Raw genomic sequence first — 19,002 nt, 5'->3', positions numbered from 1 at the left:
CTAGTAGCAAATGTAATAATATCTAAAGTGCACTGAATGATTACCACATGCCATGCACTGTGTGTTTGGTATTTATTGTCTTATCTGATCTTCATCACAATATTATGTGGTACGTTCCACACCCATTTTACAGATGTGCAAATTGGAACTTAGATACTTTTCAAGCATCACACAGCCAATAAGCAACTGAATTTTTACTTAAATCTACTATTTAAGTTTGTCTGATATATAAGCACATTCTTCCCTTTATTCCAGGATGAAAAATGGTGTCAGACCGTGTGTTAAATAGGTGATATCCTACAAATGCTCTGTGAATTGTCGTAATCAGCATCAAAATGGTTGTAGGGCTCACCGTGTACCTCATGTCGCATATTCAAATATTATTGATGCAGGCAGTGAAGTACTTACACATAATATTTCATAAGCCAAATCCCAAGAAAAGCGTTTCCCTGAAGCAAAAACATGGCAAATATAATTTGAAATTTAGGCCACAAACCTGTTTCAGGCTCAATGGAAAAATAAGGCTGCCCTTCCAATATACTATAAACCAACTTTGCACTGTTTCCATAAACTGGGTCATCAGCGTCAGTCGCAGTGACGTTAGTGACAGACGTACCTAATAAAAAAGAGAAAGAAAAAAGATAATAATTAACACATTGTCCTTTGCAAAGAGCTAAATTTTGTCAAGTATTTTCTACAGAAATCCATGTGTAGGGAATAAAAGGAAAAGAAATCTTTTAAAAAAGTTGAAGATAAACTGCTCTGTCATAACTTTAACTATATCTAAGTCTTTTAAAAGAAAGAGTCCTGGAGTACTATATAAAGATAGTTTTAGTATCTGTATTATTTAAGATTCCTTTGTAGCTTTCATTTTAAAGATAAGTATTAGAAGCATGTGGGCTTGGGGAATATGCAAAGGAATCCTAACAAAGGAATATGAAATATAAGGTTAATAATATAATATACCATGTCACATTTACGTCTTATAAAAGTACAACTAAACGTACCTGGAAAAAATTGGCTGCTGAAAAAAGCCATACAGAAATATCAAAAGAATATTTTATCCCATCTTATTTAATTATTCAGAACAAAAAATTAGATCTGAACCACCAATTAATCATCTTGCTTACGTAATTAGGCATAATGGATAACAGAATCAAAACCTTTCTTTCAAATTTATTTTTTATTCACTCATTCATTCAACAATTGAGCATATACAGTTTGCCTGTTATGGAGTATATATTTAAAAATATAGGGGAAATTTAATGCCAAGATGGGGAGCATTGGCTTTACCCTGTAGGAAATAGGGAAGAAATTTCAGTTAAAGAGCAAGCCTATACATTTTGGATTTAAAAAGCAACCAAATCTCTATACATTTTGATGTCATTAAAAAAAATAACTTCCACCTGCCTCCCCAAGTATATTGTTGGCAGACATGTAAATGATCAAACACACACACACACACACACACACACACACAACAAATATTTATACTCAAAAAGCTCACAGCTTGAGGGGGAATAAGAGGAGGAAGGGTCAGACAAATAGAGAAAGAAATTCAGCTGAATGCAGTAGCACCAGTTATGGATCTCTCACTCAGTCCAGCACAGACAGGGTGATCAGGAACATTTTCTAACAGAGGTTGCCTTTGAGTTAAATCATCAAAGAAAGGTAGAGTTTAACCAGGAGAAGGAATTCTAAGCAAGAAGATAAACATAAGAAAAGGCAAAGTAGTGTGAGAAACTATGGGAAGTTCTGGGAACCCCTGAAAATGGAAAGAAATTGAAAAAGTCTGGTGTAGTAACAAGAATCACATGCTGTGAGGTCAGGGCCAATGTCTTCTTCATCCAGCAAGTGCTGGAAACATAATGGTTATTGAACATACCTTTACTCATTGAATAAATGGGTGAGTGAATAAATTATCTGATGATTTAATGAGAAAGAGCAGGTAGGTGTTACAGGTTAGTTTCCTTGGAAGTAGACTCTGAGATAAAGATTTCTTGTTAAACTTTCATTGGAAACTGTTTTTAATCGGTATCTATGGGGGAGTGAAAAGGACAAAATTGGACAGAAGCATCTGGGATGTGATGCAGTAACAACAACAGCCTCATTGGACTCCACAGGGCTCTAGAGATGGCATGTCCATCGAGGAAATGGGCCAAGCTTTTATATTCCAGTAGGAAACAGTTACAGCATGCAAGATGCCCCCTGAGAATGGAGCCTTAGTCTTGGCCCAAGCAGCTCCCTTCAGGGGAGGACAACTACAAAATGGTGGCAGGGAGTATCGGTGTTGGGCTGTCAGAAATCAACATGCTCAGCAGCAACTGGGGGAAAAGCAGCATACCTCAGTGTTTACTGAAATAGGGTAGAACTTTAGCAAGATCTAGTCAGTCAATATCTTTTGGAAGTGTTTGAATTACAGTCACTCTAAGTGAAAAGGTAATAATAATATTTGTTGAGCAGTTGATAGTCCTGTAAAATTGGAATTTCTACTCAGAATGATGACTCAGAGGTTCTACAAAATCTGCAGTTATAAAAAATGCACTCAATGCCTCTTGTGTAACACATTCCACCAGATGCAAGTAACTCATCAACTAACTAGCAAAAACGAACACATGAGAGTACAATAGTTGTAGCTATGTGAATATTACATAAGATGCAGAAGAATTGGGAATAAAACCTTCTAGGTAAAAGGAAGATAGTGAGATAAAATTGCCAAAAAATACTCAGAAAGAGGGATGACATGACAGAAAAAGTCTGCCATCAAAGCTAAGCCTGGACATGAAATTAAGAAGAAAATATAGGGGAATTTTCATGCCAAGATGGGGAGCACTGGCTTTACCCTCTAGGAAATAGGGAAGAAATTTCAGTTAAAGAGCAAACCCATATTGTGGGCCACTCTCTCTGGTAGGGCCTCCGGATTTAATTGGAAATACAGACACAGATTAAGAGACCAGACATGTTATGAGGTTATAACAGTAGTTCAATTAAGAGAGGATAAAACATTAACGCTGGGTAATGACAATAGAAGTGGATATCAATGTTAATTTCCCTGTTTTGATCTTCGTGGTAAGGTGTTAAACTGAAGGTAAACTGAGTGAGGGGTTGCTATGGTTTAGATGCGTCTCCTCCAAAATTCAGGTGTTGCTAACATAACAATATTAAGAGGTGGGGCTTTTAAGAGGTGATTGGGCCATGAGGGCACCTCCCTCACAAGAGATTAGGTGCTTTTGTTTGTGAGATGGAGCCTTGCTCTGTCGCCCAGGCTGGAGTGCAGTGGTGTGATCTTGGCGCACTACAACCGCCTCCAGGGTTCAGGCGATTCTCCTGCCTCAGCCTCCTGAGTAGCTGGGGCTACAGCGTGCGCCACAATGCCCAGCTAATTTTTGTATTTTTAGTAGACACAGTTTTTCACCATGTTGGCCAGGGTGGTCTCTATCTCTTGACCTTGTGATCTGCCCGCCTCTGCCTCCCAAAGTGCTGGGATTACAGGCGTGAGCCACCTTGCAGGGCCAGATTAGGTGCCTTTATAAAAGAGCTTAACAGAGGGAGAGACAAACTCCCTTTCATCATAAGAGAACACAGCGTTCCTCTCCTTCAGATGACAGTACGAAGGGCTTCACCACATGCTGCACCTTGATTTTGGACTTCCCAGCCTCCAGAACTGTGAGAAAATAATTTTTTCTTTATTAATTACCCCGTTTTAGGTATTTTGTTATAAGCAGCACAAGACAAAGACAGGGGTATGTAGTAACTATTTTTGCAACTTTTCTGTAAGTCTAAATTTAGTCCAAAAATTAAAGAAAAAGAATGAATAATAAGAAAAAGACACCAGAGTTACTGAAAGAACTAACAGAGTTCAGAGACTTATAAGAAAGAGGTCTCTTTCATGCAGAAGACCATATAACAATTTATTTTTTTGCTTTGTTTTGTAGTCTAGTGTATTTACTTTGTTTTTTTTAAGGAGAAATTATGCTCCCCTGTTATGAAGTAACACATTATCAGAAAAAAAAAATAAGTCAAGGTGTAATATTCAGTATGATATTAAGTTAATGAATCTGAGAATTTAGTTCCAGTCACTGCCTTGGTAATCAAAAAAGAAAAGTGAACAAATTGTCAAAACTTTCTGTCATTACCAAATTTCCTTCTAGTGGGTGACTCTTAAATTAGGAAATGCCTTCACAGAGAAAAAACATACCCAAATATTTTCTGAAAAACTGTGTTGTTTTATTTATGCACAGCCTTGGTGTGTTTGGTCAGAGTAGTGTGGGGTTAAAAGTTTTGAACATAAAATAGTTCTGACGTCTTCTGAAACGCTCATCTGTTTCTTTGAGCAAATACTTTAACCTGTCTTAGCCTCAGATTTAAATCTACAAAATATAATAGGGTTATTGTGAGAGTTAAACAAAATAAAATATGTAGGTACCTATCATAGAAATAACAACATGCTAAGCCAGTGAGTACTAAATGTCTCTGTATTAGATTTTACCCTCTGAAAAACAGATCCTTAATGTCCCTTCTAGATCTATGGAATAATAAAATGGAGACACATTTCTAAAAAATCTTTTCAGGCAATTTGATATGAAATAAAAATCCCTGTAGTGTGCACCAAACTTTTTAAAATTTAGCTTCATCCATTCTCCCTAGAGACACTAATTTCTATTGTGATTACTATGAAGAACTACTATTCAGATTCATTTGTAAAGTGAAGTATTCTTTTTTCATACTCCATAGTCATGCAAACTATTTCCAGTTAAATGGAAGATAGGATATTTTCTCTGGAGCTTACAAGACTGATGATGAGCATATCTATTTCTGTTGATCTTATCTTATTATGAGAGGCAGCCCATCATGTTATTACTGGTGCTGGAGTAAGGGGTTGGGTTTCTATCTTCTACATGCTCTGTGATTCAGCTTTTCATATGCAAAGACAAACAATTTTTATTCTACAAGCCTCAAAGTTTCACGTGATGATCACACGTAATCATATGAAGTATAGAAAAGTGGTTGAGAGGATACATGTGGAGTCAAAATATCTTCAACCAGAACATTTCTTTCATATTTCATCTCCAACTTTTACTAGCTCTGTGTTCTTGGCCAAGTAACAAAAGTTTTCCAAGCTTTGATTCCCTAACCTTTAAAAAGGAAGGTGAACATTACTGTTACATCATAGGCTTGGTGAGATAATTACATGGATTAATGTATGCAAAGAGCACAGAAGAGTTATTGACACTACGAGCTTACTGTCACTATTGTTATATTATGTGTGTATACAGGTAAAACTAACAAACTAATCTTTTACAATTTTAGATGGTAGGGAATGCTTTAATTTATAATTTAGTGTAGTTTTGCATAATGGCTTTGACAATAGATTTTATTAAATTTGGGGGGAAACACAAAAAGACAATCTCAAATGTAGCAATATATCCACATGCTTAGAAAGAAAGTGATTTTGTTAGTAAAACTGCTCAAAAGAAAACACACACAAACGTGCACACACACACACACACACACATACACAGTATCTCATTCTTCCATCCAGTCTACTAATCTATCTCACATCAGCTTTCTCTTTGGTATAAAAGTGCTCTGAGAGCAAAAATAAAAAGTATTTTATAAACAAAAGTGTACTATGTAAAAGCTTATACATTAGGCAGGAGGGCTAGACACTGGGCACATCGTCCGTACAAGTTTCTCAATGTTATTTGAATGGATGGCATTTTGAATGAATGCCATATCTCCCAGTCCATGCCAAGATGAACTACTGGGCTGGGGACCGCAACAGAGCTAAGACAAGCTTTTACCCACATACTCATCCAGAATATTTCTGCCTGATGTCTGGCTTCCTGGAAATCCACATCCTTCAGCTTTAGACATCTGAAAATGAAAAGGCAGCACTACTTTCCTTCAAGGACGATATTTCTCCTAATAGTGACTCAAGACTGTTGATGCACCTGTACACTGGAATAGATGTGTGTGGAGGTTTTGTTGGTGCATTTGTCAAGTGATTGCCCATGGGGGAAAAAATGGATGTTTCGAGGTTAATCTTGTAGCAGAAAAGATTGCTAGTCAAGCAGCGATGCACACTTCTCCATGGATATGCATACAGAATGCAGACCACGAAGGCAAATTGAAAAGTGTAAACCTTGCAGGATAATGTTTCTTCAAAGCTGCAAGTGTTGGTGTGTGATAAATAGGACCCTGAGTAATACCCAGGAAATATAACAACCAGGATTCTCTGTTTGTGTTTTCATTTGGAACTGTTTTTGTCCCTTTGTCAAGGATACAAGAGACTCATTTAGCTAGTGACTATAAATTTGACACTGTGCCATTTCTCCAAGAAAGCCCCTATTATAATCCAACTTGATACTGATCCTAATTATAATAATATAGCTGTTGTATTTCCAGCTGTTGTCAACAAAAATGATCCCTGTCACCACAATTCAGCCTGCTAGTATCAAGCCGAGTATGAGCACATCAATTCCAAGGTGAATTCTGCATTAAATAAACTTTTTTTTTTTTTTTTGCATTTAGTTTGTTTCACTCGTTTAAGTGAAATTTGCCAATGTGCTGCTCGGATTTTAATTAACAAAAGGCTTACAGTATCATGTGCCTCTTGCCGCACCTGAAAGTTTCCTCCCATTAGCAGCAGGACCCATTTTTCTCCCCTTCCCACATAATAACAGCAAAAACTACAGGCAAAATTAACCATCAAAGATGCTACACTGTTGGGGTAGAGGTTCCAGTTTGCCAATAAACTAAGATGAAAGGCCTCTGGGAAAATGAGATGTTGGGGTTTGGGTAGTGCAGCTCTGTTAGCAAGGCTATACTTTTTTTGTGAGCAAGTCAGCACACCAATTCTGCACATTATTCAGAAAGAAAAATGCTGGTGCTGACACCCTGATCAGGAAAACAACTGTTCGGTGCAGCATAAAAATGTGCACACTGGAAAACTAAAACTCTTATGATGAGAAGACAAATTCCATTTGCAAAGAGTCATTCGCAATACATTTTTAGAGAATCAGCATTCCAATACCAGGTGGGAAAATAAAGGGGCAGAACTTTTGCAATAACTAAAATTCAGAACAATGCACATTCTTGGTCTCCTACTATGCTCTTCAAACTTTTTATTTGATGTGCTAGTTATCCTGTTCCAAGTGCAGTACGTACAATCCACAGACAAAATGTTTGGCATTATCATCTGAAAATGTCTTACTTAAACATTCATGCATCCCAAAAATCACTGGCCTAAAAGGTCATAGCAATGATGCAACTGCGTTCATTTATTTTAATAAAACTAAAACCTGAAGTATAATAATAAAAAAAAGAAAAAAAAAGTTAAAAAAAAAAAAAAACTAAACCCTCAACCCAACTTCTCACATCCTTCTTAATTCCCCTAAGTACTGTACAATACAAATAGGTGTTGGAGGCACAGGGGTTGCCATGACAACCTTTTTTGGGTTGTTGTTGTATAGCAGAGCAATAATTTCATAAGGCCTGAATTACTTGTTGATGTTTAAATTCTCCCTTACTAGAAGTAGAAGCTTCTGGTCCTGGATGTTTTAAATGTGTCAGACAGAATTCATTATTTACTAGTTTTATGGAAAAATGCTCTGGGATACTTCTGTACTTGACTGTCACATATTTCTAGAGGTTTTATGCGTGTTGGTTGGTTGGTTGGTTGGCTGGATGTCGGTTGGTTGGTTGGTTGGTTGGTTGGTTGGTTGGTTGATTGAAAGTCTCCACCCCCTCCCCATAACACTGCTTCCCCCACCAAGTTACAACAGAGGACCGACCTGATGTGCTTAAGGAAAAAGCTGAGAAATAAGTGCATGCAGCCCATGCATTCATTTTTTTTTGCATCTCTCTGACTGATACCATAGTCTTCAACGTTCATTTCTCTTGAAGGGCCTCAAGCAAATTCCCCCAGCAGGAAGCATGCCCTAAATTCTACCAGTATTTTTCAGTTTTGCTATTTCATTATAGAATACACATGCCAAATATCCAAACCTCCAAGGGGCAACTTAGGCGTGTCTTTGCAGGGGGAGGAGGATTAAACACGGATCAGCCAAAACTAGGGCTTCTTTTTTAACTCTGGCTATGGAGATTTCATCCCCAGCCAAGCTCTAGGGGAAATAAATACTGAATTACTACCATCTGACCATTCAACTACAAGCAAGAAGACAGGGATTCCAATTCCTTCCAGGAACTTCTGCTCTGAATTACAGTTGGTTAACTACAAGAGTAATGTCAAGCTGATAACAGAAGATCAAACCCTTCTCTTTTGTGGGTAATCAGTCTTGCCATTTAGAAAAGCCAGTTGAATAAGAGGCAGAGGCAGCAGGTGCTTGCCATTTTGCTTCAGAAACCTCTCTTTTATGACACATACCACACAATGGAATCCTCAATGATTAGTTCCCTATCTTTCTTTTTTTGCAAAGGCCTACCCGCTGCTCACTGGGTGTTCTCCTTATGTGCCAACTCTCAGCCTGTAGTGAAATGTTCCTGCCAAATTCCACATGCTCCAAATTAAATTTATTATGGGAACGGAGACAGATTCTTAACTGCAGTCAGGCGGATGGACAGCACCGAAATGTATCCTGTCATTTCTCTGGCTCCATGATTTGGGACATAAACTGGGGAAATAAAATTCAGTTTACATATTTTATTCTGGAGAATTTAAGGAACCAAACAATTTTGTAACTTAATGAAACATCAATGCACACTTAACATTGTGTTTTTAGAATGAGCCTGAAACTTTCTGAAACAATTAAACACTTTAGAAAATGCGTTTGAGCACACAGATGTCTTCTATTCACCCATGCATCATTCCAGCAAACATCTGTAATGTGCATTGGGTGAGAGAAATGGAAAATATCATATGAAAATGTGTAACTGTAGAATCTTAGCCATGTTTATATGCACAAACATGTATCCCTCACAACAATGTATCCCTCACAAACAATGCTGTTTTGCAAACAGATAATGAGGGCAATTGGAGGCCTGGTTGTGAAAACTAATAAGCTGCCTGTTTTATAGTTCCATGTGCATAAATACACCTTTTCGGAATTGGGGCAGTTCTATTTCTAATACAACAGAAAAAGAAAAGTATTTTCTTTTCATAGGCTGCTTATTCCCAGGAATCAAACCTTTGCTAATTTGTTACCTATGGAATGAAATCCTGTAAATGCTTGAGAACTAAATAGCACCATAAATGCTTTAGACTGGCAGCTATCAATATCCATACTGACTTTGAGAAATTATGCTACTGGTGGCACCACAGACGCCCAGGTGCCTTCTACAGTATGTGACAACTACAGCAGGTAGAAATGTCATTCATCCTCTTATCCCAGCACTTTTGGAGGGTGAGGCAGGTGGATTGTTTAAGCCTAGGAATTCAAGACTAGCCTGGGCAACATGGCCAAACTCTGTCTCTACAAAAATACAAAAATTAGCTGGGTGTGGTGGTGTGCACCTGTAGTCCCAGCTACTTGGGAGGCTGAGGCTGGAGGATCACTTGAGCCTGGGAAGTCAAGGCCAGAGTGAGCTGTGATCATGCTACTGCACTCCAGCCTGGGTGACAGAGTGAGACCCAGTCTCAATTTAAAAAAAAAAGAAATGTAATTCATTCTATTTGAGTAAATGAACCAATCTATTCAATCACACAATGGCTATTTGCACAGTATATACTATATGCCAAGCACCAACTTAGATGCGGAGGGTATAAGAATATGCAAGAGAGCTAGAGTTTCTCTCCTAATAGCATTTGAAGTTTACTTTAGAAGTGTTTTCACCTGGTTTCTCTTCATTGTAAGAAACTCCAAATCTTCATTAAATGTATTTTCTCAAAGGCAGCATGATGTAGTCGAAAGTACAGATATATAGTGTATACATATATACATACTACATATACATATAAAATTGTAGTATACATAGAATTATATAGTGTGTCTGTGTATATATATATATATATATACACACATTATATAATTGTAATACCAGATGTTTCTGTTGACATTATTTGATTATACCGAGATCATATTCTACATCCATGACTTAACACCCTTATACAGGAAGAGAATGTTTTTACATCAATAAGACTCAGTTGCTTTATTTAAAAAATAGAATAGTACCACCTACTTCCTATTCTTATTCTGAGACTCCATAAAAATAACATACAATCAGTATTTCCCAGGTGACAGAATTTTGGTTGAGACACACTCTGTGCTCTCCAGAGCATGCTACTTTATTTTTATTTAATAAAATATAAATTTAAGGCCAAGATGCATGAGAACAGAGATCTAACCATTATAGTGGCTGTTCATTTTTTTTGTCCCTCTAGTATGAGCTTACCTTTCTAGTTAAAAGCCAGGACTTTAAAAAATAATAATAGTGTAGCTGGGGTTACCCTCCCTTTTCCAATGTGAGAGACAAAATCCTATCAAATTTCAAATGTGACAAAGTGAAAAGCCACTGAGCCATTGAGCTACTGAGGAATGACAGTCTTAGATGAAAAAGGTTTAATTTTGCAATCATTACAAGAACTATGAGTTCAAAGAGTTTTTAAAAAATATTTACTAACTGACACAAAATATAATATCCTACACATGCTGCCATCAATGACATAGCAGCTAAAATGGAAGTAAAGTAGGCTAATCTCCTATTTGAGCCCTTCATTGTTTTAACTTTTTTTTAAATTGAAATCCTGCTGTGTTGAGCTTCAGAAACTGCGGTTAGAAGATTCTTGCTTTCTACAAGGGTAGACTAGTAGGAGAGCCAAAATGGAACAATTAGCTACTAAATGATGTGATCAAATGCAGTGGGTGACACAGAAATACTGAAGAATGCAGGAGGGGCAGATAAACAGTTAAAGCAAAGTTTTTGGTATGAGGGGACATTGATATTGAAATCAGGCAGAAAAAGATAATCTCAGGTCAATGTTCACAGGTGGGGCTGCAAATCTAGAAGGGTACCCATGAATTAGACTAATCAGTTTGGAGCTTATTTTAGGAGAATGGGAAGTTAGTAAAGGGTTTTAAACAACTCTTTCTACCAATTACCCAGAGCTTTGTCATATTCCCGACTACTTTATTTACCCACTACTCACTCCATTTCTGTGATTCCACAACTATCCACGTAGCTGAATCTGACCCAGATTCAAGATTTAGTTGATTCCTAAGTTGAATCATTCCCTCTTCTGAACTCTCAAAATACTTTACTTGATTGTCTCTAGAGGCACCTTTTACTTTTATATATAAATTGCAGTGCATACAGATTTTCCCCTTTTAGACTAAAAGCTTCTTAGGAACAATATTCTTTCTTATTCTCTCAACTTTCCCCTCTCATGCTCCCCTCCAGAATTAACCCATTCCTTGATAACGTGGCTCTGTCACTTTGTTCGAATTATAAGCATGATTCTACATTGTCCTTGTTATACAAGTGCTGAGAATTATACCTGATATGAAATATTTATTCATTTAGTCTTTGCAACAAGCCTCTGAGTCTGCTATGAATATCTGAATTCAAACAGAAGGAATAAATCCTGAATTTATAAGCACACAAGAATGCTCCCAAATCTGCCCTTATAACTGCTACACAAACACTATAATGTTTCTGAATTTGACATCTTCAAATGCAGAGAATATGAACTAGTATTTTTATTTTTCTCCCCAGCACTTCAGAAAATGCTTTGCATAGAAATATTCGTTGGGTAAATATATAAATAAGAGAGAATGAATAGCTTATTTTCTTTTGGAAGATATTCAGAAATTAATGTAGCACATTGATCATGTTCTGAATTAGGTGTTATGTCTACTGTTTTGTCTTATTTTCATTTTGAATCTATTAAAGAATAACGGTAAGGGTTTTCTCTACTCTTAAAAGGGTAGTCATGACCTTGTCTTCTTAGAGTTGAACCCAGTCCCAACATAAGCCAGAATTAGTTTCAAACGGAGGCTAGCATGATATTAAACCCTCACTTAAGCTCCTGAAAATTTCCTATGGAGGAAATAATGAACTGAGGACATTATCACATTATCACATGAGATCAAGTATGGAACTTGCCACTTTTGGGGTCATGTCAGCACTCAAAAAGTGTCAGATTTTGAAGTATTTCACATTTTGAATTTTCAGATTAGGGGACTCAATCTGTAGTGAGACCTTGGTACATGCATGCCTAGAGAGAGTTGTTTAAAAAATGTATTGAAAAGTCTATGTGACTTAATTAAAATCTTGGCAAACACAAAATAATATGTGAAAGGCTAAGCAATGGGTTTACAAAGAATGATTAAGGTTCTGCCAATATCTGGAGGCTTTCAAATTGGGAGGATGAAAAGAGGAGGGAGAGAGGGTGAGATAAGAGAAAGAAAAGAACTGATTATGTTTTCAGCCGTGAAGATGTACTGATGAATCTGATACAGACCATATTCTTGAGTAATCTAATGAAATGATAGCAAGAAAATTGAATAGATGCTGTATTTATTCAGCATATTCCTTCATTTCTCTTTATTGGTATCCTTCTTTCTCTTTATTCTCACTTCCTTAGTCCCTTCTCCTTACACTATATATGTTTGTCAATTGCTGAATGCCAGCAAACTGTTCCATCTTGGAGTACCAATGATGAATACTGGTCCTTCTTGGCCCTTCGGGAGCTAGCTCACAGCCTACCAGGGAGAGGCACAGAAAGAAACATTATTGCCTAGACTGTAACCTAGGCATGTTGCAGGAGTGGTGGGTGTGCAGAGAAGATTGACCCTGAGACCTGCTACTAGGAAAAGGTGGCGCACAGGTTGGAGATATGTAAAGGAAATCTTCCTGATAAAGTGACATGATGAATAGCCCAACTTCAAAGGTAGTCTGTGATTTTACAATATTGACTGTTATAGTAAATGAACAATGTATGTGTCTATGTGTACATGTATGAGTTTTGTTTTGTCCCCCAATCCTCAAATTTAATTACATTGAAGACTTCTTACAAAATTGGGTTTCATTTGAAATGCAGCTCAAAGTGCACAAATCTATGTATGCAACATATTTAGCAATATCAATATTTTTAAAAATCTCTTTAAATTTTAATCATTATGCCATACTAGGAAATAGCAACTTCACTAGGTGTTTATGAAAGGTAAAAGCAAACATTAGCAGATTTGAAAGACACACACGAATAATTTGAGGAAACATCAAAGAAAATTCTGACATTATTTTAAAAATAACTCAAGTAATGAAGTCCTGCACTCAATCCAATTCTGTTTCCTCTCTTTTCAATTCTTCCTAGTTGCCATATTCAAGACTCTTAGATGGAAAAGGAGAAAAAGACCATATACGTTTTCTAACAGCTATGCCTTTCCAACTATATTTTACAACATCTGCGACGTGTTTCTTTTTAACATTTGTATTACCTTTATATTTACCCTTTGGGCTAATTTGTAGTTGACCCCAGTAATATAGCCCTTTTAGCCAACATTTTGTGACAATCATTGATTTAGCAGTCTCACAGAGTGCCTTAAAAATCAATGTATCTAGAAGAAAGAACTGGTGGGACTTCATAATATCACATCTTGTTTTTATCACAAATTTCCAATTTACCAAGTTCTTGTCTCATTATTTATACCAGACAGGGCATGCTGATGAGATACACAACCCGTTCTGTCCCTTTTGGCAATCCATTTATAACCGAAGCACAATTAATATCTTTACAGCTGTTCTCCAGGCGGAAAGAAAAATGCGGCAGTAAGTATTTTGTACATGTTTCAGTGTAAATGTGTGAAGTGAGGAGCATCGGGAAATGTCTAAAAACAGTGGAATCTGAGCTTTTCTTGTGTTTAGATTCTCCAGGGAAATGTTTTCAAAACAGTATTTCATATAGGAAGAGAAGCTACCTTGAGGAGCTTTCCAGAACTCCCAAGAAAATAATTAGAAATCAGGATAATCATTAAACAAAGAACCTCACAAATGACTCTCCTTCAGAGGTGTGGATTTCCCCAAAAGTGGTATGTTATTTCAAGTTTTTAATTACTGTAAACTAAAAGTATCTGAAACAGGTCTCAATCACTTTAGAAAGTTCATTTTGCCAAGGTTAAGAGCATACCCGTGACAAAATCTCCAGAGGTCCTGACAACATGTGCCCAACGTGGTTGGGGTTTTTTACTCTGAAACTCACTAAATTTCAAGAGTGCGCCACATAATTTGAATCTCCTTTTCAAATCCATTGTCAATTGACTGTTTTACTGTCAAATATTAGTCTGTAACTAGAATACTAATAATTACCATCAAATATAAAGGAGCTTCTATGTTTCTGGTACAAGTACTTATTTACTTGATATAATTATCTTATTTAGACTTAAATGAGACTAAATTATATTCAAATCACTTTTAGATTTCCAAAAAAGGATAGGCATAAATAGGTACTCAATAAATGTTTTTAATTCATTCATCTATTCAATTACAGATATGTTTTTTGTATAGACATTTGTGGCATAATTATAAAAGCAAGCACCCCAATAATTAGTCCAGCCAGGAAAACACACACACACACACACACACACACTCATACGATAAGTATATTTTTCCTTTTTTTGAGACAGGATCTCAATCTGTTATCCAAGCTGAGTGCAGTGGTACCATAACAACTCACTGCAGCCTCGACCTCCCAGGCTCAAGCAGTCCTCCCACCTCAGCCTCCCAAGTAGCTAGGATTACAGGTGTGTAATCCCACCATGGCAGATTTTTTTTTTTTTTTTTTTTGAATAGAGACAGGATCTGGTCTTAAACTCCTAGACTCAAGCAATCCTCTCACCTTAGCCTTCCAAAGTGCTGGGATTACAGGTGTGAGCCACTGTGCCCAGCCTACCTAAGGATCTTAAAGAGAAAATTCAAAATATGGGCAAAAGTTTTCATGTTAGATTCTGATGTAACAAATAAATATTTAAGCATTTAGAAAATCATTGATGATCTTTATAGTAATAATAATAATATATTTTTTAAAGATGAACATAAAATAGGACACACAAAATGAAAACAACCAATAGGAAATGTGAGAAAATCTTCATTGTTAAAAACAACAACAACAAAAAGCTAAAATGTTGAGGCCACTGGCCTGGGTCCCAGTAATCAACAGATGTGGGGTCTGCACCAGAAGCTAGTTCTGACTAACAGTAAATTACATGTACTTAATTGCTATGCTCTATTGTTCTATATGCAAAAAAAAAAACAACAAAAAAAAACAGAAATCAGTAGCTACCTGAAAATCAGAATGTGGAGATATTCACTGTACATTTTTTAAACCATCAAACAAAGCACAGTATGTCAGAAAACAGAGCAGTATATCCATCCGGTGTGAGAAGAACTCTGCTCTGCAATGAAAGGTTTCTCTACCAGGACTAGAATCCCTCAAGGAGCTGTGTTTATAATGCAAATCTCTGGGCCTGACTCAATGGAAACCAACTTGGAATCTCAGAGGTTCAGGACAGGAATTTACTTCACATATTAACCCAAGGAGAAGAGCTAATTGTGAGTTAGGACAGAGGGAAAGATGTTTACATCCTTTTAAAAGCATTATGTTATCTCAAGTTTTTAATTACTGTAAATCAAAAGTATCTGAGACAGGTCACAATCAATTTAGAAAGTTTATTTTGCCAAGGTTAAGGTCACATCCATGACACAGCCTCAGGAGGTCCTGATAACATGTGCCCAAGGTGGTTGGGATACGGGTTGGTTCTATGCATTTTACGGAGACATGAGACATAAATCAATACATGTAAAATTTACACTGGTTCAATCCAGAAAGGTGAGACAACTCAAAATGACGGCTTCTAGGTCATAGGTAGATTTAAAATTTTTCTGATTGACAATTGGTTGAAGGAGTTATTATCAACACAAAGGAATGCCTGGATTACTTTAAGTGGTTATAGGGACCAAAGTTTTATCATGCAGATGAAGCTTCCAGGTAGCAGGCTTCAGAGAGAATACATTGTGAATGCTTCTCATAAGTCTCAGAGTCTGTTCTAACAGCAATTCCAAAAGGGAGGAGGCCATAAAGAGTCCTGTCCAGCTCCCCATTCTCATCACAGCCTGAACTAGTTTTTCCAGGTTAACTTTGGAATGCCCTTGGCCAAGAGGAGGGCAGGGACTCCGATGGTTCGGGGGACTTAGAATTTTATTTTTGGTTTACGTTACAAAAGTAATACGTACTCACTATGGGAAATACACCTCTTTAACAACACAACTCAAAGAGACACTTCAGAAGGCACAGAAGTGAGAAGGCTGGGCTTTTAGGATGATACAAAGAAGTGTTAAGAAGTTAATTAGCACCTGCATTCTGAAGAGCAGTCAGTTACAATTTAGGACAGATGGGGGGTCAAGCACTGAAAAACATTCAGAAGAGCCTGGGAAATTGTGAAAGGTAACAGCTTAAACTTTATTTTTGTAAGTATTTAAACCTATATTTTGTAATATTTCTATGATTCTTTTCTAATTCCCTCTAGTTAGGGTGTGTCTTGTGTGAATATGTGTCTGTATTCATAGAAATAAATGAAGAATATAGTTGCTAATATTATATGAATAATAAAAAGATTATTTTGATAAGCACCTGTGTCCTGTAGACTCTTAATTTACATAAATAAGCCTAAAGTAGGCTGAATTTTTTTCAACTACCTTTATTTGGTGGCATATCCCCCACACTAGCTTTGTCTCTGAAAGGTATAAAAACTTCTATAGTAGTGTTTTCTAAATTGTGGACCACACAGGCTACTTATGAAGCAGCACACTGTAAGCTGGTTCAGCATAAAGATTCCCAGGCCCCCAACATGAAGAACTGAACATAGAATAATATACATCAACTTGTAATAATTAACATTACTAATTAACTAGTAATTAAATAGTTATGTGGAACAGAGTAAGCTCTCAAATACGTTTACTATACAGACAGTCCCTGACTTATGACGAGTCAACTTTTGAATTTTTGACCTTTATGATGGTGGGAAAGCGATCTGCAGTCAGTAGAAACTATTTCATTTTTGAATTTTGATTTTTTCCTGAGCTAGTGATACGTGATATAACTCTCTTTTTCAATGCTGGGCTGAGGGAATGAACAGCAGCTCCCAACCAGTCATGCCATTGTGAAGCTAAACAACCAGGCGCAGTGGCTTACTCCAGGTGAGGTGGCTCACGCCTGTAATCCCAGCACTTTGGGAAGCCAAGGCAGGTGGATCACCTGAGGTCAGGAGTTCGAGACCAGCCTGATCAACATGGTGAAACCCTCTCTCTACTAAAAATACAAAAATTAGCCAGGGGTTGTGGTGCACACCTCTAATCCCAGCTACTCAGGAGGCTGAGGCAGAAGTATTGCTTGAACCTGGGAGGCAGAGGTTGTAGTGAGCCAAGATCACACCATTGTTTTCCAGCCTGGGGCAACAGAGTGGGACTCCATCTCAAAACAAACAAACAGACAAACTAAACTCTACAGTGCCCTGTGGTGCCAGATGATTTTTGCCCAACTGTAGGCTAATATACGAGTTCTCATCTCATGTACCCCCAAAATATATATACCATGTGCCCACAAAAAATTTTTTTAAATAAAAATAGAATTTCAAACATTTTAAAAAAAGAGTTCTGAACATATTGAAGGTAGGCAAGGCTGAGCTGTGATGTTAGGTACAGTAGGTTAGGTATATTAAATGCATTTTCTACTTACGATATTTTCTTTTTTTTGTTTTTTGAGACGGAGTCTCGCTCTATCGCCCAGGTTGAAGTGCAGTGGCGTGATCTCGGCTAACTGCAAGCTCCACCTCCCAGGTTCAGGCCATTCTCCTGCCTCAGCCTCCCAAGTAGCTGGGACTACAGGTGCCCACCACCATGCCTGGCTAATTTTTTGTATTTTCGGTAGAGACGGGGTTTCACCATGTTAGCCAGGATGGTCTCAATCTCCTGACCTTGTGATCCGCCTGCCTCAGCCTCCCAAAGTGATATTTTCAACTTACTATAAGTTTATTGAGATGTAATCCTATCATAAGGCACAAGCATCTGTATTCAGTAAATATTTTCAAATATTATCTCTGAATGTATCAATACAACAGCCCCAATTTAGAATATTATCCCACTCAATCCAAAAAAGAGGTTCCATTATTGTTGCTTTTTTACCTGTGAGGCAACTATTAGTTTGGTGCAAAAGTAATTGCGGTCATTGCCATTACTTTCAATGGCAAAAACTGCAATCACTTTTGCACCAACCTAATAGATACAGAGAGGTGCAACAAAAGGAATCTTTCCTAAGACCCCACAGACTGTTGAGGCTCTGTTTTTGCAAGACAGAGTGCTAGAATCTGGGGATTCAAGATTAGGAAAATAGGCATGAAACTTACCATGACAGAGCTTCTACTTTTAAAAATCTTTAGTGGAAACATTTGAAAAGCTCGAGCAAGTTAGGAAGTCCTTTAGATGACACATTTCACAGGGAGAAGCAGACAACTATAGATTTGGAACAACTTTGAGGTCCTGCATTTTTCCCAGAATATATCATGCAGCTTCTGCATTTAATTCCTTAATATGTCAACATTACTATTTTTTTTTCACATAAAATAGCTTTGCAAATGTTCTGGCAACACCTGAGAAGGTTGTATCATGGCTTTTACTGTTTTTAGAATCCTCTGGAATACTACCGTGGACTCCATGTAGAGAAATAGAGCATTACAATGATCCACTAAGCAAGTGGTTTTCCAAGTATGGTCTGCAGACCAGCAATATGAACATCACCTGAATTATAAACTCTGAGGGCAAGACCCAGAAGCTACACTTTAACTGATCCTCCAGGTAATTCGGACATATACTCAAGTTGAAGAACCAGTGCATTACATGAGCAGGAACAGGACTATTATATTGAATCAACAGAGGTATCATCTATAACCTAAAAAGAAGCCACGAATATAATGTGTTATATAACGCTTTCACTTCTTTTTATAACTTTACAACCTTCTGAGTGAGGTAAGATAATTACAAAGTTTCTAATTT

General features: G+C 37.1%; 1 protein-coding gene across 2 annotated transcripts in view; it reads right to left on the bottom strand.

Moving 5' to 3' along the window:
* CDH8 (cadherin 8) overlaps positions 1-19,002 on the bottom strand; it is a 378,266-nt gene that overhangs the window by 198,287 nt on the left and 160,977 nt on the right. For both annotated transcript variants that reach the window (XM_003263129.4, XM_030795969.1), the window contains exon 4: positions 497-616. In XM_003263129.4, coding sequence (XP_003263177.1) covers positions 497-616 — 120 coding nt within the window. The remainder of the gene's footprint in view (positions 1-496; positions 617-19,002) is intronic.

Source organism: Nomascus leucogenys, chromosome 2 (genome assembly GCF_006542625.1).
Source record: "Nomascus leucogenys isolate Asia chromosome 2, Asia_NLE_v1, whole genome shotgun sequence".
NCBI lineage: Eukaryota > Metazoa > Chordata > Mammalia > Primates > Hylobatidae > Nomascus > Nomascus leucogenys.
Note: the sequence above shows the minus strand (reverse complement) of the source record. Positions and strands in the feature narration are given on the sequence as shown.